This window comes from Muntiacus reevesi, chromosome 3 (genome assembly GCF_963930625.1).
Source record: "Muntiacus reevesi chromosome 3, mMunRee1.1, whole genome shotgun sequence".
Classification (NCBI taxonomy): domain Eukaryota; kingdom Metazoa; phylum Chordata; class Mammalia; order Artiodactyla; family Cervidae; genus Muntiacus; species Muntiacus reevesi.
This window is the reverse complement of record NC_089251.1, coordinates 157,480,367-157,508,051: the sequence shown is the minus strand read 5'-3', so window position 1 is coordinate 157,508,051 and position 27,685 is coordinate 157,480,367. Positions and strand designations below refer to the sequence as shown.

General features: G+C 55.4%; 1 protein-coding gene across 2 annotated transcripts in view; it reads left to right on the top strand.

Moving 5' to 3' along the window:
- The first annotated feature begins 9,433 nt into the window (after positions 1-9,433).
- The window catches only part of SMOC2 (SPARC related modular calcium binding 2), a 154,004-nt gene continuing 135,752 nt past the window's right edge, over positions 9,434-27,685 (top strand). For both annotated transcript variants that reach the window (XM_065930971.1, XM_065930970.1), the window contains exon 1: positions 9,434-9,722. In XM_065930971.1, coding sequence (XP_065787043.1) covers positions 9,639-9,722 — 84 coding nt within the window. In that variant the 5' untranslated portion in view covers positions 9,434-9,638. The remainder of the gene's footprint in view (positions 9,723-27,685) is intronic.

Here is a 27,685-nt window from a genome sequence, read left to right as displayed (position 1 = left end):
AGTAGACTCACAGACACAGTAAACAGACTTAGTTACCAAACAGGAACGTGGTAGGGGAGATAAATTAGGAGCTGGGAAAAAAATACAATCATGCTGACTCTTTGCGACCCCTGGACTAAACAGTCCATGGACTTCTCCAGGCCAGAAGACTAGAGTGGGTTGCCGTTCCCTTCTCCAGGGAATCGTTCCAACTCAGGGATCGAATCCAGGTCTCCCTCATTGCAGGCGGATTCTTTACCATCTGAGTGACGAGGGGAGGCCTTGTGGTTTAGGAGCTAGGGACTGACGTATACACACTAATATGCAAAAAACAAATAAACAACAAGGACTGATGTTGAAGCTGAAGCTCCAATACTTTGGCCACTATGCAAAGAGCTGACTCAGGGGAAATGACCCTGATGCTGGGAAAGATTGAGGGCAGGAGGAGAAGGGGACGGCAGAGGATCACATGGGTGGATGGCATCTCCGCCTCAGTGGACGTGAGTCTGAGCAACTCTCTCGCTCTGGGAGGTAGTGAAGGACAGGGAAGCCTGGCGTGTTGCACTCCATGGGGTTGCAAAGACTCCAGCACAACTTAGCGACGGAAGAACAGAAACAACAAGGACCTCGAGTGCTGCACGGGGAACTGTGTTCCATCTTGTAATAACCTATAAGGAAAAAGAATCTGAAGAATAATATGTGTGTGTGTGTATAACTGAATCATTTCGCTGTACATCTGAACCTAACATTATACTATACTATAAATCAACTATACTTCAATAAATCATAAAGCAAAATAAAAAGAAATCCCCTCCACCTTTCAAAGTTAGTTCCAGCGCAGCACCCGCTGCGACTGTGTTTCATGTAACCCTCCACGGCATCTGCCTCTCAGCCCTCCATTTATAATTCGGTAACTCCCCCAGAGAAAGCTCACGTGCGGCTGGACCCGGAGACACAGCGGCTGTCGCAGCCCCAAAGCGGGAAGGACGCTGGCGCTGCAGTGAGCTGGGCCGAGCAGGCAGGGAGCGGAGGGGCAGCTCTGGGGCGGCGGGCGGGGTGAGGGGCGCCGGCCCTGACCCAGGCCCCGGCGCCAGGACCGCGGAAGTGCCTTCGGAGACGTGCTGGGGAGATCCCGCTGGCGCTCCATTTCCAGGCCTGCGTACTTCCGTCCGTCACCTTCGCCTTTCGACCTTCCAGGGCACGTTCCATCTCTGCTAGGCCAAACCATCCCAATGGATTTATTTTCCCCTATTTGAAGTTCCTCTGAAAAAGCCCAGGGTCTAGCTCTGGCTCCTGGGGCGCGTGGGCCCCAGTGGTGCTGGGAGGCTGAGCCCCGGCCAGGCCCACCCAGGCCGCGCCCGCGTGCTTGCTTTCGGCCTTGGCTTCTCCAGGATAGCGCCCGCCCCCGCCCGACCCCCAGGGGTCCTGTCCGCGCACGGGCTGGGCTGAGACCCGGGCGGCCGCGGTCCTGGGTGCGGGGAGGCCGGCCCGCCCTGCCGCTGCCCTCTTCCCAGGGGGAGCCCGTGGTCAGCATCTTCCTGGAGACGGTTCTGGAAGGCCTCCCTCCTGCTGACGGACAGGCTCTCGGGGACCGATGGGGCGGGGGCAGAGGTCCTCCGGCCCTGCCGCGGGACCCTGCCCCTCACCCCTGCGTGGCCAGGCCCTGCCTCCCCTCCTGGGGCCGGAGCGTCCCCTGCAGGCTGCAGCCCCCGGGGCATCGTGCACTCCCCAGCCCTTTCCCTCTGCTGCGGGCGGGTCATCCCCGCAGCTGCCCTCTCGCTTCTGCGATCTCTCAGCACCGGCTCCTTCTCCGCCCTCCCGGCCCTCCTAGCTTTGTGGCCTCAGACTCTGCCGTCCTTGCTCTGAGGAATTTCTGAGAGAGCAGGGAGTCCCGACCACGGTCACTGAGTGAACCTGGGCTGCTGTTTGGACTCCTCTTTTGTTTCTTTTCTGTTTTTGTTTTTGCCCTGGTGGGCAAACAAAAGCAGTGAACCTAGACATAAAACAAGCCCATCTCCGTCATCACCGCCCCTCTGACAGCAGAGGGCAGACCCCTGATGTGCATTTTGGCCTGTCTCCTGGGGACCGACTCTAGACCGCTTGTCAGACCGCTGTGCTGTGACTTCATCGGAAGCGTTTTCTCCTGTCACAGTGGCAGAAAAAATAACCACATGCCTCCCCCGACTGTGTTTTCTACATTTCAACACGTTATGGGTGGAAAATAAATTAGAAGTGTAGGAAAACACTGAAGCGTTGTAAAATAAGATGACGAATTCTTAAAATGACAAAATAATTCTAAAAATAAATAAAGGACTGAAAACTGCCCCTGATGATGCGGATGCCCGTGGAATTCTCCAGGCAAGAATATTGGAGTAGGGAGCCGTGCCCTTCTCCGGGGGATCTTCCCGACCCAGGGATCGAACCTGTGTCTCCTGCATTGCAGGCGGATTCTTGACATCCCGCCAGGGAAGCCCCAACATTCCTGATCACCAACACTAAATAATAAACAAATAATAAATTTTGGCAAAATGGTTTCAGCCATACTTTCATGCTGACCAGCCCTCAAATGATCCTTTTCAGAAGTTCAAGCACTTACAGATTCTCCCTTAGTTAAACATATGCTCAAGAAATTGTAATGTTAATTGCATTGTCTGATTAAAGCAGATTTCTCTGGTATTGTTGAACCACCTTCTAGGTAATGGATTCAATCCACATAGTCGAGATTCCATTCTCTCCTAGTAAATCATGATGTGTTTTCATGGAAATAACTTTGACTACATATGTTTTATATAAATAGTATTATATATGTTTATGTTATATATTTTATATATAATTAATATTATATGTAGTATTATATATACACATGTGTATAGAGAGAGAGAAAGAGGGACATCTCCCGTGAAACAAAAAGACACATTTTCTTGGGCTGAACATCTTGTCAACAAGACCGATGTCAAACAGCTTACCATCTTTGTTTTCTTATAGGATTTTTATGGTTTCAGGCTTTGTATTCAAGTCTTTAATCCATTTTGAGCTAATTTTTGTATATGCTATAAGAGGGGGGGCCAGAGTCATTCTGTTCCCCATTGTATATTCTTAGGTCCTTTGTTGTAAATTAATCACTCGAATATGCATAGGTTTATTTCTGGGCTCTATTCTGTTCCATTGATCTGTGTGTCAGATCTATGACTATGCAATGTCATGTGGTTTTAATCACTATAGGTTTGTAATATTATCTGAAATCAAGCGGTATGATGTCTCTAGTTTTGTTCTTCTTTCTCAGGATTGCTTCGGCTATTTGGGGTCTTCTATGGATCTGTGCAAAATTTAGAGTTGTTCTATTTCTGTGGAAAATACTGTTGGAATTTTGTTAGGGATTCTGTTGAATCTGTATATTACTTTGGGTGTATGAACTTTTTAATAGTATTAATTCTTCCAACCCATTGAGCGTATTATATCTTTCCATTAGGTGTATCTTCTTCAGTTTCTTTCATTTAATCTTATTTTCAACATACAGATCTCTTACCTCCTTGCTTAAGTTTATTTCTAGATACTTTATTGTCTTTGATACAACTGTAATGGGAGGGTTTTCTTAGTTTCTCTTTCTGATAGTTTGTTATTACTGCAAAGACATGTGACATTTTTTGTGTATTGATTTTGCATTCAACAACTTTACTGAACTCGCTTACTAGTTCTAACAGTTTTTGATGGCGTCTTCAGGGTTTTCTGTATATAATACTATGTCATCTGCAAATAGCAGCAGTTTTACTTTTTCCTTTCCGATTGGGGTCACTTGTCTTTTTCTTGTCTAATTGCTGTGGGCAAGATTTCCAGAACTGTGTTGGATAAAAGTGGTGAGAGTGGATATCTTTGTCTTATTCTTGATCTTAGAGGAAAAGCTTTCAGCTTTTCACCGTTGAGTATATTAGCTGTGGGCTTGTCATGCATGACCCATATTATACTGAGGCACAATCCCTCAATAACCACTTTGTTGACAGTTTTTATCATAAATGGAAAGGCATTTTCTACATCTATTGAGATGACCATATAAATTTTACCTTTCATTTTGTTAAAATGACATATTGTGTTGATTGATTTATGGATGTTGAACCATCCTTGCATCCCTGGAATAAATCCCATTTGATCATGCTGTATGATCCTTTTAATGTATTGTTGGATTAGGTTTGCTAACATTCTGTTTTGAATTTTTACATCTATAATTTTTACATCTATTTAATACATTCATCAGGGACACTGGCCTGTAATTTTCTTTCCAGTGGCATCCTTGTCTGGTTTCATATCAGAATGATGCTTGCCTGGGAAAATGAGTTTGGAGGTGTTCCTCCCTGTTCTATTTTTTGGAAGAGTTTGATGAGAATTAATTAATTCTTTGAACTTTTGATAGAATTCACCACAGAAGCAAGCTGGTCCTTCTAGACATTTGTTTGTTGGAAAGCTTTTGATTACTGATTTAATTTCCTTGCGAGTAAGATTTTCTATTTCTTAATGATTCAGCTTTTGTGGGTTGCGTGTTTCTAGGTCTTTACCCATTTCTCCTAGGCTGTCCCATTTGATCTGTGATTGATCATAGGAATCTCTTACGTCCCTTTGTATTTCTATGGTATTAGTTGTAACTTCTTTTTTATTTCTGATTTGTTTGAGTCCTCTCTCTTTTTCTCTTGGCGGGTCCAGATAAAGGTTTGTCCATTTAGTCTATCTTTTCAAAGAGACAGCTCTAAGTTCCATTGATCTTTTATATGGTCTTTATAGCCTCTGTTTCACTGATTTTCACTGCTTTTGTTATTTCCTTCCTTCTCCTAACTTTGCGTGGCTGCATTTTAATATTCAGCTTAGACCATCAGGAATGGGGCGGGGGGGGGGGCGGGGAGGAGTGCTTTAATGGATTGTCATCCTGACATTTGCAGGAGGCTAGGGGAGGGGGCGTGGCTGTGAAGGTAATTGAAAGGTGTTTTTATTGGAGTATCTTCTTACGTTGCTTTCTGTCACATCTGTGACACATCTGTGAGTAACTCACATCTGTGTGGTCCACCAGGCTCGGAGTGTTCCTGGCAAGTCATATTTCTGTGTATAAACCTTTCCAGCCCCCTAAAGGCAGGTCTCACATAAAGAAAGGAGGGAAAGATGCCTGCATTGTGGTTAATGAGGAGGGAGAATCCAGAGGTGGTTTAGGTCATCTGAGTTCGGAAGAGTTTGGCTGTTATCTGTTAATTAAGTTAGCTCTGCCCCTCTCCTCTTTCACACCTCCTGCCATCATTACTTTTGGGTGAGAAGGGCTGTTAAAATTATTATTGTTTTAGCTCTGTAACTGTTATCTTCTATAAGTTTCATATACTAATAAATGTGGCTTCATGAACAGAAAGGCAAAAGTAGCTTCTGAAGGTTATGGACACAAACCTATTTCAAGACACCTATGTTGCCTCAGGGCAGCTCTGTCATGTTTGACCTGATGGGAGGCTGGTCCCTTAGACTGGGTTTGTCTCTGGCAACAGAAACACATACTTTCAGAACAATGCAGTGGTCTCCTGTCAGCTTTAGAGGGAACGTTTGCACCATAAAAGTAGCCAGCTTGTATTTGGCTTTGTGAAACAGAACTTCCTTTGAAAACGTTAAACCTTGCCTTGGAAAGTGCTGCAGTAGGGTTGAAGCATCACCAGTGAATCCAAAGCAACCGCAAAGTGCTCTCATAACGCGTCTGGTGGTGGATCGGAAGCAGCACGCCGAGCAGCGAGCAGCGCAAGGCGGTGATGGCGTGCCTGCAGCTCAAAGCTGCGGGCGGTGAGGGGGGCAGAGCGGACGTCGGGTCAGGGCTGGGTTAGGGTCCCGCTCCACCACCTGCTGCTCCTGTAAACCTCGGCCTGTCCAGGGATCTCGGCCTTATTGCTTGTCATCTGTGAAATATGAGCTTTGCAGTTTCCACTGAGTTAATTAGATGCCTTGTATCAAACACCCAGCAAATTCCAATCTATTAAAAATGTCCATAAAGTACCTTGAAAGCATTGTCCTAATCTGTATCATAAGGCGTTGTGAGATGGCAGAAGAAACGGGTCCTTGTGATTCTATTGAGAACAAAGACACATTCAGATTATCTGTCACTTAAATGTCTACAAACAGGGTCGAGGGCCTTGAGACAGACGAGGGTCCACGCGGTCTGCGCTTTAACAGAACCTGTCCGGCTGGCCAAGTCTGATGGTCACGGCCAAGGCCAGCTGGCCCGGCGCTGTCTAAGTGGGCCAGGACATGGGCAGCTCTGACTCCTCTGCGCTCGGGTTTCTGAGTTGGGCGCTTGGGCCAAAAGCCCGGGACTGACATGAGGGTCATTCCTGGGCTGAAGGGAACAATGTTAACGGAAGACACAGGCCATTCAGGCTAAGAGGCCAAGCAGAGACCAGAGAGGCAGAAACGACCAGAAATGCCAATTCTCTGGTCTGGGGGTGAACTCTGGAGTAAGTCTGAGGGTTGGCAGGGTGCACAGACACACGGGAGGGGACGATGGTGCAGAAGTCACCTGGGTGGAGCAAGTGAACTTCAGAGACTGTTCCTGCCAGGGTCAAGTAGGAACTGGGAGAAAATATTAATAAGTGACCGATGGTGACTGGTGAAGGGGGCGCGATGTCCAGGGCACCCACGCTGGCCAGGGCTCACCGACACCCTCGGGGGACCCTCGGGATGACGACCCCCTGGTAAGATTTGGGAGACACAGAATTCACAGGGACACTTGGTTAAAGAGCTTATGCTTTGCCTATTGAGGTGGGAAAATGAGCTGACAAGAAGTCTCTGGCCAAATACAAATTAGCCAGAAGTAATAATTAAATTATATCATGCCTACTGCTGGGAAGGATTGAGGGCAAGGAAAGAAGGGGATGGCAGAGGATGGGATGGTTGGATGGCATCACTGACTCAATGGACGTGAGTTTGGGCAAGATCAGGGAGCTAGGCAAGGACAGGGAAGCCTGGTGTGCTGCGGTTCATGGGGTCACAGAGTCGGATGTGACCCAGCAACTGGACAACAACAACAAAGTATATCATGCCTACAACAAGAAAAAAGGCCTTTGGCAGTTTTAGCATAGTGAAATAAATTGAAAAGTAAGCCAGGGTGCCTTATCGAGCATTTTGCTAGCGGCCTAAGGGGGAAAGCAGGTTTGGAAACGTGAGGATGGCTAGAATAGTGGGTCATTAGTTTCTCTTTCATATCCTTCAGTGACAAAAAAGTTAAATTCCAGATACATAATCCACAATTTAGAGTGGGCCCTTATCCACTTAGTAATTTAAAAAACCCTGCATTTCCAAGAGAAGGGGCTTCCTCAGTGGGCTTGTCTGTCCTGCAGGAACTATCTGGAAAGCACTGAGCTGGTTGTTTCCTGTCTTAATTCTCGACGAAGCAACTGTACTCTTTCTAACGCGGCACCCATCTGGCCTCCATGCCAGGAATAACTTTCTTAGAGACGGAAGAATGACAGACAGACATAACTATTTCCCAGTGTTTTTAATAAGCGTATTGTTTTCCTCCGCAAAAATGGAAACTGATTGTCTCCCAGCTCTCCTGCCAGCTTCTCTTAGGAGCGAGAGGTTGGCACTCAGGGCGCTGAGACCTGCAGCTGTCAAAGGCTGTGTCTCACCCCACAGTCCCGGCAACACATTTCACTCCTCTGTGTGGACTCCCCGAGGAGTCTGGGGTTGATCGGGAGGGAATCATAGAGATTCTCCAGCACAAGCCTTGCACGCTGAGGGTGCTCCCCCCACTCCCGCCCTGCGTCTCTGCCTCGGAGGAGGTGCAGGAGTAAAGGCAGATGGGCAGGTTTGGGCATCGGGGTCTGGTCCTGTTCCTGCTGCTCGCGCTCTCTGGCTAAGCCGTTTGCCTTCTGCTTTTGTTCTTCCCCCGGACGTTGTGCGGGTCAATGAATGAATGTGTTTTCCATCTTTCGACTTCTACAGAAAAGTGCACAACAACAAATAAATATTTAAGCTATCAGCTTGCAGTCCTCTCAGTAAAGAAGGAAGTGAAAGCAGCATTTTTGGCAGCGAATGCTGAAGGATTCACGTCAGTTTCGGATGCACATTTTCCTCTCTGGGTGATCTTAGAATCAGCAGTACGCAGTATTTACTTTGTATTTTCCCTCAACTTTTATGAACGTTTCCTAACAGCATTCCTTAGTTACTTAACCATGTGCAGCTGCTCTGCTCACCTGTTTCTCGGACCCAAGAGCAGTCCCGGCTTTATTATAGTTTCTTTCTGAGCCCTCAAGCCAGAAGGAATGTGTTTAAGTATAATACTTAATAGATTTTCTGGGCTCTGGAATTTGAACGAGAACTCACAGAGCAGCCCTCCTTCGAGGGGACACACATTTCCTCCCCACCTTTCCATGGCCCTCTGTCTGTGCCTTTCATCCTGAAAGCGCCTCAGCGTGGGGCTCTGTGGCTGGGAGGGCACAGGCTTTGTCTCAACGGTCAGGCCCGGAACCTGCTGATACAGCCCCCGACACTCTGCCAAAGCTTCGGATTAAACATGGGATTAAAAGTCAGATTTGGATTTTCTGTTTTCTTCTTTTCCTTGGTGCTCCGACAAGTCAATCGAAGTGTTGTTCTCCAGAATCTTCACTCCCTTGGTTTTCTGTGTGAGCTAGAATCAGGGCTTTCTCCTGTAAAGTTGTAAGCCAAGGAGAAACTATTTCAGCAATGTTGTCTGCGATGGATACTGTCCAGAGTCTGGGCGTGCAAAATTCTCTTGGTTTCCCATCAGTCTCCACCAAGGAGTCTGCACCCTCTACACCCGCTATGCTGGCTTCATCAAAGCCTGAAAGGGTTTAAAAGCAGCCACATTCCCGCCAGTCACACTTGCCCCAGGTCCCGGCAACCTGCAAGTCAGGCTCTGGATTTCTAGGTCCCCCGAGAGCCCAGAGTGGATGCACCTGCGTAAAGGTGTGCAAAGATGCCACTCTCCTTGAGCCTTCTGGACGGTGCTGGTGCCCAGCTAATCCACCCGCAAAGCTGAGAGGCGAATTCTAGGCTGGACGAGGTGGCGTTAGAGCCCAGGGGTCCGGGAGACCCAAGGGAGTCTGGGGACTGACCTAGGCTTCGAGTTAGCTCTAAGGGGTGAATCGGCCCGCAGGACCGGTGTTGCGAGGAGCGGATCAGCGCCCTGGGATGGGAGGGCGAGGTATATCTTGCTGTCCCAGGGCGCGCGCGCGCGAGTGTGCACGCCTGTGTGCATCTGTGTCCGTGTGTGCACACGGGTGCGCGTGTGCAGGGAAGGAGGCGCGCACGCAGCATCCACACTGCCCTGGGCCCCCCTCCTCCTCCAGCTCCGTCAGACCCGTGCCCCGGGCGGCCGCTCGGCGGAGCGGGCGTCGGAGCCGAGCGAGCGGGGCGCAGCGGCCGCGCTGGAGGTGGGGCAGGGGGAGGGGACGGGAGGGCTGGGAGGGCGGGCGGAGGAGGATCCGGGAAGCTCCGGAGTTATTTGACAGGAGCCGGGGCCGCCGCAGGACGCGGAGGACCGCCGGGGCCAGCTGGTCGAGTCCGGGCCGCCCGGAGCGCTGGGGACGAGGACCTGAGCAGCCCCTCCGCCGGCTCTGCAGCCGCGCCCGAGTGCCGCCCGCGCGCCCCGCTCCGGGCCAGAGAGCGCCGGCCCGCGCACGGTCACCATGCTGCTGCCGCGGCTCTGCTGGCTGCCGCTGCTCGCGGCGCTGCTCCCGCCGGCGCCCGCGCAGAAGTTCTCGGCGCTAACGGTGAGTGGGCCCGCGGCGCCCGGGCGCGCCGCCTCCTGCCCGGGGCCGGCCGCGTCCCCGCGGGCCCCTCCGCCCGCCGCGCTCGGGCGCCGCGAGCAGGTGACCCTCCCGCCCGCGCGGCCCGAGCAGGTGGGGCCTGGGCGGTCCGCGGGGCGCGCGCGGCTTCTGGGGCCCCCTCGACGCGGGCGGACCGGCGAGGGGTGCTCCGCGGGACCCTCGCCGCCCCGCTCACGAGGGACAGGGTCGCGCGCGGAAGACCAGGTCCGGGAACCAGGGCGCCGCCCGGTGGACTGTCCGAGGGTGGCTCTGCCCCGGCCTCCGCGCGATGCGGACCCCGCGGCGCTTGCCGGGTGGGCGAGGGGCGGCGGAGGGGGCTGGCTCCTGGGTCCCGCAGGGTTGGCCCGACCCTCCCGGGGGACGTGAGCTTAGAAGCCGTGACAAATGAAGACTGCTTTCCCCTCGTCCCAGCGGGCAGACATTGGAAGGGCCAGGGGACTCCGCGTCCTGCGCTCCCCGGCCCTGGGCCCCCGGGGCAGGGTGCGCCGAGCGCCAGGGTCACCGCGCTGACCGCGGCCGGCTTTGCTTTCTTAGCGGCGACTTCTCGGCGAGGCCCGGCCACCGGTGCGCGGTGCCAAGCTCGAAGCGCCGCGCAGGGACTGAGCCAAGCCGCCGGCCGCCGGCCCGGCCCGGGTGTCCCAGCCCCCGGCTGGGGCAGACCTCGTGGGCTTGCAGTGTTTGCAAACCCATAATTAATGCAATCTGCAGAAACGAAAACATTCCACTTAAATGTGTTTTTGAACAAGTGCTTGAGAAAACACGCAGGGAGAGAGAACACCTCTGGTGGAGAGATGCTTCTAAGTGCCTGGGATGGTCCTGAAGGCGTTTATTGTATTGAAAATACCAACGGGTGAGCTGGGCTGTGGTCGGGTCTGCTTTTCAGCAAAGCTCAAGCCGGCCGGAGCCCCCCCTTTTTTTTCTTATTCGAGCAGTGCCAGGGGGAAGGAGTTAGTGAGTTCACGGTTCATACCTAAGATTCTTCTGGGGCGGCTCTGGTCGCTGCCTTGTGTCTCCCGAATGACGTGTAGATTAGACACTGCCCACCCGATCTCGAGGAGGTTCCCACACGCTCAGCCGCCTGTGTGGGGTTTTCATCTCCGCAGAGGGGCGGCGGAGCAAGACCTGCCGTGTGCGTCCATGCCTCTATCCATCTGTACACACAGGACGGGCTTAGACCCGCGCTTGTGTAAACAGCCGCCCACCGCAGGGCATCCCAGGCCCCAGAGAAGTGGAGACCAAGCCTCCGGTTGAGACCCGGCGCTTCTTTCGCAGCAGGCTGTCTCCGCGGCCCCAGCTGTTCTGAAAGTGCCCAAAGCAGATGGCACCTCAGGGGGCCTCCTGGATCTGCTGGTCTCTGGGTGGAAAGGCAGGATAGGGTGTTGGTTATTGAAACTGCTGGACTCTCTGTGGGTTTTCTTCTCTTTTCTCTCCCCCACTCTTACAAGCTGAGCATTTGCTTGAAGGTTGCCCTTCTTCATGGCCCTCCTAGGGCTGCTCAGTATTTCTTGGGTGTTGGTGACGCCCGCTGCAGAGGATCCCGTGCAGAAGCTAATGATACATACAGTGCAGCTACCAGCCCCCTTTGGCTGCCCTTCCCGGGGAAACGTTTTGCCTTAAAACTATTTTTTGCAAATAAAATGCTATGTGGCTTCAGCCTCCAGGAGAAAAGCGTAAAGCCCTGACATATCTTGGCAAGCTCCCCTCCCTGCCCCACCCCTCATCAAGAACATCAAGAAGCTGGCTGATGGGCCATGAGGGCATGTTGGAGGTGCTGAATTTTTCTGGGGTGCTCACCTCTTTTCAGACTGATTTCCAGTTTGGGGGGGGTGGCGATCGCTGTTTCCAGGGGGATGGCTTTCTCTCTGCAGAATTTCCCTCTGGTCTTTAATAAACCAGAGAGACCGCGCCAGTCCCTCGGGGATGGGGAGTGATCACCGGGTGTTTTCGGGATGTGTGGTCCTAGGAACATTACTTAGCTGTCTTAATCTCCAATGTTCTTGCCCTAAAGTGCGATCAAGCAATGCCTTCTGTTTAGCTCGTTGCCAGGATTAACCGGGAGGCTCTCAGTGTCCACACCCGGCACACACCTGTTCTGTAGCTCACACTTCCTGATGGCGGCTGTGCCTCTGGTCCTGACGCCGTGGTTTCACAGGGCGCCATGCCTCTCAGCAGTGGGGACGCTGGCCTCATGGTGGTTCTGTCTGTGGTGTGGGGAGCACAGCGCTGCACTCTGGGGGAGCACGAGCTTTGTTGAGGTGGGGTGCCAGGCTGGACCAGCAAGTGAGAAAGCTGGCCTGGCTGCCCGTTCTGTGCCTCTGTCTCCTCAGGTGGGAACAGATGGCTCACCCGCCTCTTGGGGGTCAGAAGCTTGTCACCGGTGTCCCTGGGTCATGCCTTTGTCTCCCCGCTCCCTGCACTGGGAGACCATCAGGATGGTCTTTGTTGGGGGACGTGTCTCCACCGTGTGTCGGTGGGTTTGACCCTCTCTGCTAATTGGTGTTCAAGACAGAGAGAATTTGCTTTGCTCAATAATTACCTTTTTTCCCCATTAAAGTCATTCTTTAGAAGTGGCACCTTTGTGTGTCTTCCTGTGACTCAGGATTTGCATAGCTGTCTGGTCCTCCACGAACTGTGTGCTTTTCCCATCGATAGGCGGTGGTGTGAGGTGCGTCTGACCCCTGCTGGGATCCTCACTTGTCCCTTCTTTCTGCTAGGGCCGGATCCGGTCCGGTTTCCATCCTGCTCATGGCCGAGCCTAGGGAGCACCGTCCAGTGTCGGCCGCCTGCCCACACGTGGTCCAGATGACCGCAGTTCTGCTCTGTCTCGGGCACGGTGGTGCCAACTTTGACAGAAGTTCACAAACCCGGACCTGGGTGTTTGCTTCGGGGCGGGGGCACCGCCCTCCCAGTGGCCCCTTGCTCAGAGTGTCTGGGAGGAGCCCATGGACTGATTTTAGAGCTGCCTGCGGGGAGTTCTGCCCACACTGAGAAGGCAGAGGCCAGTGGCCTGGCTTCTCTTGTGGCTGCTGGCCCCCTGTGAGGATGCACCCCGGATCCTGCCCACGAGCTGAGCTTTCTTTGCTCAATGTATGTTTCTCCTTGACTTCCCAGCAGCCGACCCCACAAGGCTCTGCTGTGCCCGTATTCCAGAGGCCCTGTTGGGCCCCTTGCCACTGCTCTGTTCCAGAGGCTTCCCTGGGCGGTGGAGGGGGCGGGGGTGCGGACTTCCCTGCCCCATTTGCTGGGTCACCTGCAAGGTCGGTCCAGCTGGGCCCTCCCTACCTCCCCCTTCCCCTGGCGGGCCTCCAGCACATGGTGAGGAGCTGTCTGTCGGGGTGGGTGGGGGCTTCTAAGGGCAGAGGAGCCTGGCGTGCTACAGTCCATGGGTCACCAAGACTCGAATACCACTGAGGACCGAACAACAGCAGCCGCATGAGAATATGCCGCTGTTGGCACCAACGAGTCTGTCGCTGATGGTGCTGAGACGTCGGGTCAGAAGTCCCCCCAGCTCCGGGCGGCCGTGGACGGTCCTGCTCCCCACTGTTTCACTGTCTGCTCAGCTCTCAGGGAGCGATTATGGCTTTTTTCTTCTCCCTCTGCAAAAGCTCTGAACACATTTGCTGCTCCGGGAAAGCTGCGTTTCATTCATCAGCAGAAGAGGGACCACGGAGGTGGTTAAGGAAAAGGAAACTAAACATCATCAAAATTTTCCAACCTAGAAGCCCATTTACATGGCGACTGAAAACCCAAACATCTGGAGGAGTCACTTTAATTCTGATTTGAAATCAAGACCATAAATAAAACTATAAGCAACTTCAGGCTATAACAAGATTGTGCAGTAAATGGGCATTGATGTAACCAACATAGGTTGCAATGGTTCAGAGCAGAACAGATTTCTAAGTAATTCTATATCAAAATAAGCCTTCATGAGAGTCTAGGATTTTGGAATGAGGCTGTTATTAAGATTGGCAATGTAACACTGGAATAGAGGGCAAGGGTAACATTTTATATATTTTTAATTAAAAGATAAACTGTTTACACTTTTACAAGCCATGGATGTAGCGTGATGAATTTCCAGGTGGATTCTGGCATTAGAGAAGAAAAATTCAGTCCTGTTTTTCTGAGTTCATTTATGTTTCCGTAATCAATGGTGTTGGTAATGGGACACATTGTTGTTTAGCTGCTCAGTCGTGTCCGACTCTTTGCGACCCCACAGACCGTAGCCCACCAGGCTCCTCTGTCCATGGGATCCTCCAGGCAAGAGTACTGGAGTGGGCTGCCATGCCCTCCTCCAGGGGATCTTCCCGGCCCAGGGATGGAACCCATGTCTCTTGCACTGCAGGCAGTTCTTTACCATCTGAGCCACTAGGGAAGCCAATGGGACAAGACCCTTAATTTCTGTGCATCTCGAGAGTTTGAATGACACTTAATATACTGAATATTTGTTAATAACTGAAGCCCAGGGAAGGAAGGGGTTCAAAAAGTGAAATCCTAATTCCGTGTGGGCTGAGAAGAGGTTATTCTAGAAGTGATAATAGTAGGCATTTTATGCGGTTTTGTAGTCCCAGGCTGAAAACCAAAGAGCAGAGATTTGTTATAAAACAGAAATAAATAGAACCCAGTAAAATGGTGACTCTCATTTATATTGTCAGCATTGCGAAACAAGACATTATAAATGGAAATTCGTGCTACCTGGCCAGATTTAATTAAAATTTTCATTAGAATAGGAGGCCCTTTCAGAATGACTCTAACACTGTAATTATATTCAGATTTTTATTATGTCCGACATAAAATGGGGTATTAACCAACGAAGCTGGCATTTTAGGGGAGGCAAAGTGTCCAGACAGTTGGGAACGTGTTCTTCCTTCAACGCGAGCGTCTGCGTTCTTCTTACTGTCCTCTTTCCCCAACCACCTTTCCTCTCTCTCTCTCATGCCTCTGCCCAAATTACAGTTAACTCCTTTGCTTCTCCTGCGGCCCTTCATGTCACTGTTTCCGTTTGAGCTGAGAGTCGATGAGAAGCTTCTGGCTCCTTCCCCTCACCCTCGTTCCCCTAAGAGCAACTCCAGGTCTCCTCTGCCGCGCTCTGCCCTGTGGCCGGCTCACGGCGGTCGGTAGGCACCTCACCCCCTGCGCCGTGTGATGAGCCCCGTCCCATCCGTGAGCACACGCCCGTGGCAGGTTTGCTTATGTTTATTTTTGTGGGGGGTAAGCCAGCTGTTAACATTTGAGGTTGCTGGCAAAGAGTTTTCCAATAATAATGAAGCTTCAGAAAGCACAGAGGCTTCAGATGAACAGTCATGAAGCTTCAGAAAGCATGGAGGCTTCAGATGAACAGTCATGAAGCTTCAGAAAGCATGGAGGCTTCAGATGAACAGTCATGAAGCTTCAGAAAGCATGGAGGCTTCAGATGAACAGCCATGAAGCTTCAGAAAGCACAGAGGCTTCAGATGAACAGCCATGAAGCTTCAGAAAGCACAGAGGCTTCAGATGAACAGTCATGAAGCTTCAGAAAGCGCGGAGGCTTCAGATGGGCACAGTCACCTGTGATGTGCTTGACCCCCGGCTCAGGACACTTGAGGACGTGCGCCAGAATCTGTCAGGCCCCTTCTGTTTGCCATGTTCTCAGGTGTGTTGGGCTTCGTCACTGCTGAAAGAACAGGGTCATCAGCGGGCTGGCCCCAAGCGCTCTAGTCTGCCGGCTGACCCGGCCCGAGGTAGGTTTTGCTTCGTTCATGTGTCACTGACTCTGTTCGGTCTCATCAAGGCTCCAGGAACAAAAGGGTCCATCCTCCCTATGAGATGAGTGCGTGGCAGACACGTGATTCCCTTCTTGGGACGGAGAAAGTCAGTCTGACTTCGCACGCCTCTGCCTGCCCTTCTCAGCTCTGGACCATCCCAGCCCCCGGTGGACTGGGGAGACAGACCCTCCCGGCCCAGCCCAGGGCCCCCTGGAGTGCTCATGAGGGGGACCTGGGGCCTTGGAAGAAGGTCTCACTGGCCTTTGTCTGATCCAGATGTGAGTGCTGAGTGCTGGGCGGTGGGCCTGTCACTCCTGCCCGGGAGCTCCATCTCTCTGTTTCAATGAAAAGTGGGTAAGAATTTTTTTTTTAACCCTGAGGAATGATGGGAAGCGCATGGCCGAGTGGGCAGAGTGATGAATTTTGGGGGGCTGCTTTTCCAGCCGAGGACGGTGAGGCCGTGGTTCCCTGGCTCCCCCTGGCCTGGCCGAGGAGCCTCGTGAGGACTCTAAGTGCGTCCGGCGTTGTTGCTCTGATGCGTGTTCACGGCTGAGCGCTGGTGTTGGGGTTTACACGTCATTGCCTCTTTCTCATCAAGCACTTTAGGGGCCCGTCTTCATCTTCAGAAGAACGTGGCATGGACTTGCCTTCTCCTCCTTGAATCTGGTTAATCTGTGCTGGTTACTAATGGACTAGTTCAGGCCCCGGTCAGGCTCTCTTCACGGGAACTCCATCCGCAGGGCTGTACTTTGCTTGCTCTACCACAATTGTTCTTATAACGTTGAGAAGAATGTACAAACCCAGAGAAAGGTCACAGAGCCGCCCCGGGCCACCTGCTTGGTGGGACATCACGGTGCTGCCCTCCCCACGTGACACGCCAGAGTCGCATACAGACCTGTCATAAGTCACGTGGTGCAAGTTGCAAGATACACCCACCCCATTGATGAGAATCGCTGCTCAGTGTGGAGCGGAAGTTACAAAAGAAGATGATAAACTCCGTTTACGCTTCCCATCCTAAAAACAGTTCAGGAGGTCCAAATGAAGGATACAGTGCATCGCCTGTGTTCAGTTGTCTATTAACTGAGTCCACAGAGGACTTGGGTCTGTGTCGTCAAGAATTAAAAAACAAACAATAGTACATTTAAAATTAATTTTAAAAATTGGCCTTTGAAAGACAGAAGTGACTGTCCTTCAGTTTCGAGATGACTCCAGGGTTAAGACGGCTGAGTGAGTGCGTCTGGGGATTCCGTGGCCGGTTTTGGGGTGAGGGCTCCAGGCGTGTGTCCCCAGCATCCTTTCTAGGAAGTGCTCTCAGCTCTATCGAGCAGAGACAAACGGGAGGGCCCCCCTCGTGCCTCCTTCCCAGAGATCGCCACGTAAATGTTTGCTGCACCTGTTTCAGGGGACTGTTAGCTTCTTCACGGTGAAGTGGCTGAGTCACAGACAGACAGACAGAGCCAGGTCAGGACCACAGTCAGGATGCTGCACGCGAGGCCGGGCCGTCCGCTCCTTCCTTAGACGTGCTCCTCTCGGTGGTGGAGGGGAGCGGGGCCCCTTTCTTCCGTGGGGCTACACTGACCGTGACGTCAGGGGCCTCACCAAGGAGTGTCTCGGCCAGGGAGACCTTTGTTTTGGATAAACAGGTACACGGAAAGTTTTAAATATTCAAAAGAGAGATGGTGTGAAATTCTGCTGCCTATATTAATGCCACTGACAATGGAATAATATCTGTCATGGGGAGGGTTCTCCTTGGACCTGAGTGCACTGGATGGAGGGCCTGGTTTGGATGCAGGCTGGGAATCATATCATCTTTAAAACTGTCATCTGCTGATGAATCGACAGTTCATGTCATCTGCTTTCCTTGGGCCGTTAACATAGGTATTTCAAGATGATCTCTAGGTCTGGGAAGGCCAGACGCCCTCCCCAACTCTTCCATATCTTTCTGACCTGGCCCTTCCTCCCAGGCCCCAGCGCTTCTGTCCTGCTGTGTCGGGAGGACTGAGGATGAGGGACGTTTGGACGTCATCCCCCGTGAGTCTGCTTGCTCCTGCTTTCCTACCCTGGCATCTAAGGCCCCGAGTGTTCCCCTCCGCTTTCTGAACCAAGCTCCATTCTGAGCTCTGGTTGGTCCACGCCCTCAGGACTGGATGCAGGATCTCAGACGAGGAGCACACCTCTGTCTGGCGTGTGGTTGACCCGCTTGCCCAAGTCACTTTGTGAACCTGAGATTCCATTAAGCCAATTTCTCCCCCTCACTGTTTTTTGGAATTTCTAGAACCCGTAAGTGGTGTTTTATATGCTATTGGTGTTGAAACTAGGCTTGCATCCTGACCCCACTAGCAGGTTGGAACTCTCCCCTCTGGCTCTGGGACATCTAGGCGGTCCTCACTGTCCTGTAAGTGGAGCTGTGGGGGGACCCGGAGGGGTGGGCTCCCAGGAGGTGAGACCCAGGGCCATCTCCAGCTGCAGCACCCGGGCCCTGCGTGGGAAAGAGCCCCAGCGAGGCCCCTCGCCTCCCGAGGATCAGTGACTTAGGAAGCCTCCAACCCTGACTAGGATTCCCAAGGCCACCTACCTGTGACTTCCTCTGACAGAGTAACGGACACTGCGGCGGAGCGTGCTGGACCAGCTGTGAGCCCCGGGCAGCGAGGCCCCACCGGGCAGCCCGCCCTCCGCCCCCAGACCTGTGGTCTGGGGCACACGCACCTGCGATCCTAGCACGGCCTGAGCGCACGCAGCGCCAGGACCGAGAGTTCAGACTCGACACTCTGCCCGCTTCCCTCTTAAAGCAGAGAAGAGCCGTTTCCTGGGCTGGCACCAGCCCCGCCGAGCCGCCCTGTGCCTTTCGTGGGTGATGCATTTAAATGAAAGCCGGCGCCCGAGGCTGAGGAAAGCGAGTGTCGGCTCTGACCTGAACGTACACGTTGGCGCAGTCCTGGCTTTGCAGGATCCACCGGTGACGGGCTCAGGTCTTCCTTCTTCAAAGGTGTATCTGCTGGAGGGAGCTGCCCAAACGAGATCTTTCTTTTCACCCGGAGATAAAACCCAGGTGGAGTCCCGGATTCCTCTCTCCGCGCACTTGGCATCTCTCCGGCTGTTGACACCCGTTTACACCCGCAGGAAACGCAGGTGCGGCTCCGGGCCAAGGGCCTCTTCCGGCCGTGGGCGCGGAGGTCCCCGCGCCGGCCACACGGCGGCGCCCGAGAGCAGCCGCCCCTCCCGGCGGACGCGCTGGAGGACCGAGCCCCGTGGCCCACGCGGCCTGGGGTCAGGCCCAGGCTTGGAGGCAGCTCGTGCCGCAGGGACGCCGCGTTAGGGCATTAGCAATCACGGCGCGTCTCTGTCTGATGTTTCCAGCAACCTGACTTGGGAGTCTGGGGTGTGCAGGGTGAACTCAGAGCGGTAACCCAGGGGCCAGATAGGAGGGCCCTGGCCCGGGGCGGGTCTGTTTTAATACCCGAAGCCGGGGGGAGGTGCCCGCCGCTGTCTGCGCCCGGCTGCCCACCAGATGGGATCTCCTTTCTGCTGCAAAGTCTGCTCACTTAGTAAGCCGGTTTTATTTAAAGCAGTGGCTTCACTTGTTGGCTAAGCTGATATCCCATTTCAGTGTCCTCTGGGAATGGAAATGCTTACACATGTTCACTTATGAGGGATCTTAACCCGGAAGAACTTCAGCTGCAGAAAATTGACGCTTGGTCCTCAGGCTTTCGAGGGCTCTCTTCCAACCAAGCCTTTTCCCCGCAGGTTCTGCAGCCCGGCTTTGTGGGGGGCGGGTCCCGGGAGGTGAGGCCCTGCCCCCTCCTCAGCTGAGTTCTTACTGACCTCTGATCTCTGGCCAGAAACCACTGACATTTCTTTGCATCCAAGGCTCTGAGGGGGGTGTAGAAAGTCCTACTCGGCCCCCTGCGCCTTCCCCTGTCCCTCCACCTGCGCCTTTCTCTGAGGCTTGGTTCCCTTCTTCTTTCTCATGTGACAAAGGCAGGCCAGGCTCTGCGACCTTCCGGGTCGGGAGGCGGGGTCCCGCCTGTGGTCTGAGGCCCCTTGGTGGCCGGGACCCCCCAGAACCTGCCGCTCATTCCCAGGCCCAGCCTGGCCTCAGCGTGGCCCCTCGTGAACGGCCCTGGGCCCTGGGGTCTTCCTGGGGCTCTGCGGGGGCATTGCCCCTCAGCCCCCAGACGGCAGTGCGGCGTGGACACACCCGATGCTGGGTCCCGTCCCTGGGCTCACTCCTGTGGCCCCCACGTGTGCAGAGGTCAGGACGTGGGGGGCTCCTGAGGGTGCGCCCAGACGCGGCCTGAGGCCTGGGGGGCGGCCGGCCAGCCTCCCTTCCTGGGGCGTTGGCGCTTCAGCCCGGAGCTCCAGGGCGCTTCCTCGCCCTTCGTGTTCTTCCCCCAAACGTCACACAAGAAAGGATGAAAGAGTTTCATTGGTCAGGAAATGGCGAGTTAGAGGCTAATCTCTGTCTCTCTGTGTCTCTGTCTCTCTCTGTCTCTGTCTCTCTCTGTCTCTCTCTCTCCCTCTGTCTCTGTCTGGCCCCCTTAGCCTTTCTGCAGCCCTGTCCTCTGGCCTGTGGCCACTCCCCTGGCCCCAGGGCCCCAGCCAGGCGGCCTCCCCTCCGCACCAGGGGCCGGGGCCGGGGCAGAGGGTGGACGGGCAGAGGCCTGGGCTCCGGGAGCTGCAAGGTCTGAGAAAGGATGTGAGCCAACCCAGGACTTGGCTCAAAGCCAAATCTTGATCAGACTTTTTTAATCCCTTTTTTCCCCCTTTTCTCCTTTAACACTTTCTGGGGGTCTGGGTCTCACCGAGCACTCGAGACAGCCCCGTGTGCATCGCGGCCATGGGAGCCCCGCTCTCGGGACGCCGCCCCCGCTGTCTCGGGATTTCTGGGGTCAGGGGGCAGATGAGCAGGTGGGGCGCCCCGGGGTGCCCTGAGGATGAGGAGGGGGCACCCTAGCGTCTGTCAGTCTGGCTTTGGGGCTCCCTTAGTGCCCGTCCTGGGGGCCGAGGGACTCCAGTGGAGAACAGGTAAATGAAGTATCTCACAGCTCTTGGTGTGTCTGCACGCGCCTGGAGTGATGGGCTGGGCTCTCCGCTGGGCGCTGTCACTGTGAGGCCATCACGGGTTCCGTTGTCCAGCAGACACAGCCGTGGACAGGGGTCGGGACCAGGGACGGTCATCCTGACGTCCCTGTTGGAGATGTGGCCCTGAAGGCTGAGCCCTGGGGGTCTGGGGGCCTGGAGCGCCCTGTGCAGAGGCTCACCCAGTGGACAGGAGGCTTCCTTGGGGCCTGGGAGGCCGAGGGCCCCCTTGGGGCTTGTGGGGGCTTGGAGGGCCCTGAGGGGCTGCGCTGGGCAGCCGGGAGGCCTCCTGGGGTCTCAGGGCAGAGGGGCAGGCAGGCTCTGGGGCAGCAGTGATACAGGGTGCAGGTGTGATGGGGCTGGTGGTGCAGGTGTGATGGGGGCTGGTGGTGCAGGTGTGATGGGGCTGGTGGTACAGGTGTGATGGGGCTGGGGGTGCAGGTGTGATGGGGCTGGTGGTACAGGTGTGATGGGGCTGGGGGTACAGGTGTGATGGGGCTGGGGGTGCAGGTGTGATGAGGGCTGGGGGTGCAGGTGTGATGGGGCTGGGGGTGCAGGTGTGATGGGGCTGGTGGTGCAGGTGTGATGGGGGCTGGGGGTGCAGGTGTGATGGGGCTGGGGGTGCAGGTGTGATGGGCTGGGGGTGCAGGTGTGATGGGCTGGGGGTGCAGGTGTGATGGGGCTGGGGGTGCAGGTGTGATGGGGGCTGGTACAGGTGTGATGGGGCTGGTGGTGCAGGTGTGATGGGGCTGGGGGTGCAGGTGTGATGGGGTTGATGGTGCAGGTGTGATGGGGGCTGGTGCAGGTGTGATGGGGCTGGGGGTGTAGGTGTGATGGGGGCTGGTGCAGGTGTGATGGGGTTGATGGTGCAGGTGTGATGGGGCTGGGGGTGCAGGTGTGATGGGGGCTGGTGCAGGTGTGATGGGGCTGTGGGTGCAGGTGTGATGGGGCTGGGGGTGCAGGTGTGATGGGGCTGGTGGTGCAGGTGTGATGGGGACTGGGGGTGTAGGTGTGATGGGGGCTGGTGCAGGTGTGATGGGGCTGGTGGTGCAGGTGTGATGGGGCTGGTGCAGGTGTGATGGGGGCTGGTGCAGGTGTGATGGGGCTGGGGGTGCAGGTGTGATGGGGCTGGGGGTGCAGGTGTGATGGGGGCTGGTGCAGGTGTGATGGGGCTGGGGGTGCAGGTGTGATGGGGCTGGGGGTGCAGGTGTGATGGGGGCTGGTGCAGGTGTGATGGGGCTGGGGGTGCAGGTGTGATGGGGCTGGGGGTGCAGGTGTGATGGGGCTGGTGGTGCAGGTGTGATGGGGACTGGGGGTGTAGGTGTGATGGGGGCTGGTGCAGGTGTGATGGGGCTGGTGGTGCAGGTGTGATGGGGCTGGTGCAGGTGTGATGGGGCTGGGGGTGCAGGTGTGATGGGGTTGATGGTGCAGGTGTGATGGGGCTGGGGATGCAGGTGTGATGGGGCTGGGGGTGCAGGTGTGATGGGGTTGATGGTGCAGGTGTGATGAGGGCTGGGGGTGTAGGTGTGAAGGGGGCTGGTGGTGCAGGTGAGATGGGGCTGGGGGTGTAGGTGTGAAGGGGGCTGGTGGTGCAGGTGTTGAGGGCTGGTGCAGGTGTGATGGGGGGCTGGTGCAGGTGTGATGGGGCTGGGGGTGCAGGTGCGAAGGGGGCTGCTGGTGCAGGTGTGAAGGGGGCTGGTGGTGCAGGTGAGATGGGGCTGCTGGTGCAGGTGAGATGGGGGCTGGTGGTGCAGCCGTGATGCTGGGGCGGGGCAGGCTGGCGAGATGCAGGGCGCTCACGTCCCAGGGGTGTTGTTTGATGTCAGGTTACCACGTGTCATCTTTGTGTTTCTGCCTGTGAGACGTGGGCTTGGGTGAGGAGACGCAGAACTGAGGTGGGAGGACCCGTGAGGAGACCTGGCGGGCACGTGTGGACACGCGAGAACCTGCTGTCAACCTCCCCGTCCTTGGCATTTCCTCATGGGGTACACGGCACGGAGCTCGGGAGGGTGGAGCCCAGCCTGGGTGCCTGTCCCACTCGCGAGCATCGTCACCTGAGGCCCTTTTATCGGGGTTTCAGGTGAAACAGATGCCTCAACCGCTTGAACAGAAGCACGTGTGACCTTGGGTTAAGCGGATCCCAGGAGACAAAACCTCAGTCACCACGCGGGCAGGTCCTGTGAGCCTGGGGGGTTGTCGGCGGTGAGCACGGCCCTCCCGTGAGCCTCCCTGAAGGTCAGTCTCACCCTGAATCACAAAGTGACGCAGAGACGCGGTTTGCAGAGGCGCAGGAGGCTGGGGGGCAGCCTCGCCTGTGGTGGGAGTCTTCCGCCGCCTCTGGGAGCCAGCGGGGCCACGGCGGGAGGGGAGGGCAGCGGGCCTCATGCCTGGAGCTGCGTGTCCTAGAGGCCTGCGGGGATTTGCCCGGACAGCAGGCGGGCGGAGGGAAGACGCTGCTTTGCGAGGCCTTTGCCCTCTCGGTCTCGCCTTCTCTCTTCCCTTCTGTCTAAGAGCAGCGTCCCGCGCCTGCTGCGTCGCTACCGTGACGGCTCCTGGCTCCCTCCCCTCGGGTGTGCTGTCCTCTGATGGACCCGGGACATCCTGTCGCGGGACATGCTCTGACGTGGGATTGAGGGCAACGCAGGGCTCTTGTTCCGAAGAGCCTTGGTGGGACCTCGTGATGGTGAAATCCTGAGGGTGTGGCCCCGAGACCAGGCTGTCGGGGCTCGGTGAGGAAGGATGCCTCCTTACCGCCCATCCCTGGTCCTCAGGAGACACGTGGTCACAGCAGGAGGATGGAGCCGGCCTCCCCAGGGACGGTGGGCTCCCTGCCTGGCGTCCGGGGTCTGGGGCCAACACTCCGCCTGCCGCTCATGGACAATCGGGTGAGCCGCCGGTTCTCAGCCTCCCAGTGTGCAGGACGGGGGTGACCGGGGCTGCATCCTGTCCGGCTCCTGGGAGTGAAGCGAGGTCCCAGGCTGACGGGGTCCTCCAGGAGCGCACCTCCCGCGCGCTCTGCTCTGAGGGCGGGCGCGGCCTGCGGTTCCTTCTCTGGTGGCCTCGCCCGAGCCCGCGATGAGCCTGCGGTGAGCCCACATCCTGAGATCCTCTGCTCGCTCCTGCCCCTTGTCTCTGCAAACCCCAGCTCCTCCCTGAGGAAGCCTTCCTGACCCGGGATCAGCCGACAGGCTCGCCCCATGTTGAGGAGCGGGAAGCTGGGGCCTGCAGTAAGCAAGGCATGATGATCTCGTTTATAACAGAGCTCCCTGTCGCGTGGAGCTTGGGGATTTGCACGATGCAGCAGGTGAGCTCTAGGGAGCTTGTGGGGGGCTCCATCTCTGTGGTGGTAGCATGGGGAGCAGGGTGGGGGCCTCTTCCTGCATCCAGGGCCCCATTCACAGTGTCCCCCGTGCTGCCTCCCGCCCCGCTTGCTCTCCTTGTGGTGGGTACTTCAGTTCAGTCGCTCAGTCGTGTCTGACTCTGCAACTCCGTGGACTGCAGCACACCAGGCCTCCCTGTCCTTTATAATCTCCCTGAGTTTTTTCAAATTCATGTCCATTGAGTCAGTGATGCCATCCAGCCATCTCATCCTCTGTCATCCCCTTCTCCTCCTGCCCTCAATCGTTCCCAGCATCAGGGTCTTTTCAAATGAGTCAGTTCTTCACATCAGGTGGCCACAATATTGGAGCTTCAGCTTCAGCATCAGTCCTTCCAATGAACACCCAGGACTGATCTCCTTTAGGATGGACTGGTTGGATCTCCTAGCAGTCCAAGGGACTCTCAAGAGTCTTCTCCAACACCACAGTTCAAAAGCATCAATTCTTCAGCGTTCAGCTTTCTTTATGGTCCAACTCTCAAATCCATACGTGATCACTGGAAAACCATAGCTTTGACTAGATGGACCTTTGTTGGCAAAGTAATGTCTCTGCTTTTTAATATGCTGTCTAGGTTGGTCATAGCTTTTCTTCCAAGGAGCAAGCGTCTTTTAATTTCATGGCTGCAGTCTAAGTGCGGTAGACACTTGGTTGGTCCCATTTTGCAGATGAGGAACTTGGGACAGAGGTGATTAAGTCAAGTGCCCAGAGTCATCTGGCAGGCCTGGTGGGCTGGGTAAGGCAGGAGGATCCTCTGAGCTCAGGTTCTCTGAATGAGGCTCTCAGGCAAAGACTTGAGCCTGGCTGGACACTCAGTGCTGTGGGCTCACTCCAGGGAGGTCACCAAGGCCGCGGGGTCCCTGGACCAGAGGTCTCGGCCGCAGGCAGGAAGCGTGCTTCAGTGTCTACAGGGCGTGTTCCCCAGAGGATCCTTAGGTGACGAGTTCTGGGAATAGCCCCGAGTCGGCCGGCCGCAGGGAGGGCGGTGGGCGCCGTGCGCCTGTGGCTGGCCCCGAGGGGAGGTGTTTGCTGCTGGGGAGGGCCTGAGGGTGTCTGGCAGGCGCGGCCCTGACTGCGGGGGGTCTGCCCGACTCTCCCTTTGTTTCCCGGCCTCTGAGTCACAGTCGCTTTCAAGTAGCAGGTGTTTGGTTTTTATTGTCTTGATTGATCCCTGCATCTCTCACTGAGATTTTGAACTTAACAGACTCTTTTAATTAAGTGTAAATAAGATAAAATTTACCCTGATTGACTGATAACACAGAAGGTTTTCTCAGGTGCCTTTACCTCTTGGCCCAGACTTACAAGGCTACGCGCTTACATGCGAGGGGAGGCATGTGATGGAAAACCGTAGGACTGACTCCTCAGGTGAAGCCAGCCCTTAAACTCCAGACCCTCAAGCAGTGGCTCAGGAGGAAGTGACGGGATCTCTGTTGTAGGAGATGGGGGGTGGGGTTTAAAGGAGCTTGTAGGGTTTGATTGTCAGCTTCCTCACTTTATAAGGAGGAATCAGAGTCCCTTCACATTCATACCTGCACACAGCCAGGAAGGCAGCCCAGGTGTTTGGACTCAGCGTCACCCAATTTCTGCCACCCTCCCCTGCTGGCTGGAATTTAATGCTGGATTTTAACAAAAAGAATGTCCACATCTAAATCTTCCTGGCATCTTGCATCATGCTATGAAGAACTGATTTTGGGGGAAACATGTTAATAGACAGAGACACTACCTGTACCTGGGCTGCGCTCAGTCCTGTCCGGCTCTGCGACCCCACGGACTGCAGCCCGCCAGGCTCCTCTGTCCATGGGATTCTCCAGGCAATACTGGAGTGGGTTGCCCCTTCCCTCTCCAGGGGATCTTCCCTTCCCAGGGATTGAACCCGGGTCTCCTGCACTGGCAGGCAGAGCCTTCACTGCTGATCCACTAGGGAAGCCCCCGGACAGTGACTCTACTGTTTAAAGACGCAAAATAGTGTGAATGTCGTGGTGGCTCTTCTTTGGCCTAAGTCACATTAGTCATGTGACTTAGTAGCGACTTGTGCCCTGATGTGAAGAGGGCCCAAAGGAGCCCCTGGACCCTGGTTCTGACACTACGAGCCCTGCGTGTGTCCCTAGGATGCCTTACGTGGGTGTGGTTGAGAGGGCAAGGAAAGTTTCACCTCACCTCCGATGGTGTTGGGCCCACTGTGAATTTTAAAGAATCTTTTGTGTAAGGTCTTGGGCACTTTTTGTTCAGTTGCTAAGTCGTGTCCAACTCTTTGCAACCCCATGGACCGCAGCCCGCCAGGCTCCCCTGTCCTTCAGCATCTTCCGGAGCTTGCTCAAATTCTTGACCATTGAGTCAGTGAGGCCATCCAACCATCTCATCCTCTGTCATCTCCTTCTCCTCCTGCCTTCACCTTTCCCAGCATCAACATCTTTTCCATTTAGGTGGCTCTCCACTTCAGGTGGCCAAAGTACTGGAGTTTCAGCTTCAGCATCAGTCCTTCCAGTGAATACACAGGGTTGATTTCCTTTAGGATGGACTGGCTTGATCTCCTTGCTGTCCAGGGGACTCTCAAGAGTCTTCTCCAGCACCACAGTTCAAAAGCACCAACTTTTAGAGAAGACCTAAGAAGGAGGTGTGCGGGTGACTTCTAGGTGTCTGCCCTCCGCCGGAGGCAAGCTGAGGTTTCATCGGGGGGCTTTTCGTTTGGCCCTTGTCTCAAGTCTCTGACGCTTTCTCTGAGGCTTGGTGAGAACCCAGGTTGAGGGTTGGGGCAGCTGAAAGCGTGCTGGGTGGTAACTGCAATCTTGGCTGTGGCAGAACCTTGGCTGCTGTAGCGTCTGCGTCTTTGATGCTGCAGGACCGTCTTGGAGCCCTGTAGTTGTCATCATTCCGCTTGGTAAATCAGCAAACAGACGCGCCCAGTGGGCAGTGAGACCGAACTGCTGGACACACGGCCCCCTGGCCTGTGGCGCCCACTGTCCGGGTGTTCACAGGGCGCTCGGGCCATCCTGGGCTTTTCGGGTGCTGCTGCTTGCAGCTGTGATGTCCTGGACCCAGAGCACGGTGGGCATTGAGGGACGTGTTTGTTTCTCGGGAACGTGGTTCCACTGACCGCCGCCCACCCCTCCTTCTCTCCCCTTTGCATGGCTTCCCTTCCAGTCGATCCTGTGGCAGGTCTTGTCCAGTGGATCACGAGGCCTGAGCAGCGCCTGCCCCGCCCGCTCGCCCTCTGATTGCCCCTTAGCTGGGGGCCCCTCTCTGTTGCCTCGGAGACTCGGGTCCTCGGAGCCCGTCACGGTACCTGCTTCTTGGGCCCCACGGGGATCCGGTGTCTGACGTGTCCCGGAGGACCTGCCGGCCAACCTGCAGCAGGTTGTCCTCGGGAAGCCTGGCTTCGTGACGAGTCCTGGACGCGCAGGTGTCTGTAGATTGACTGGTCCTCCGCGTGGAGGGCATGGCCTCCCCTGCTTCAGGCTTTGCCCGGGTGGCCTTGGTCTGAGCTTCTGGGCTACCCAAGCTGTCTGCTCGGGGGTGGGCCCTGTCCTCCTCCCAGCGGGTCCCTCGTGGCCCAGGCCTCACCTGCCCCGTCCAGTTACCACGCTGGGCACACATGGGGCCCCTCTGCCGACCCCCAATGGGGCTCTGGTGGCCGACTCCAGCGCCCCCAGGGACGGGAGGGTGGAGGAGTGGATGGCGGGTCAGAGGACACGGAGGAAAAGGCAGGCGGCCC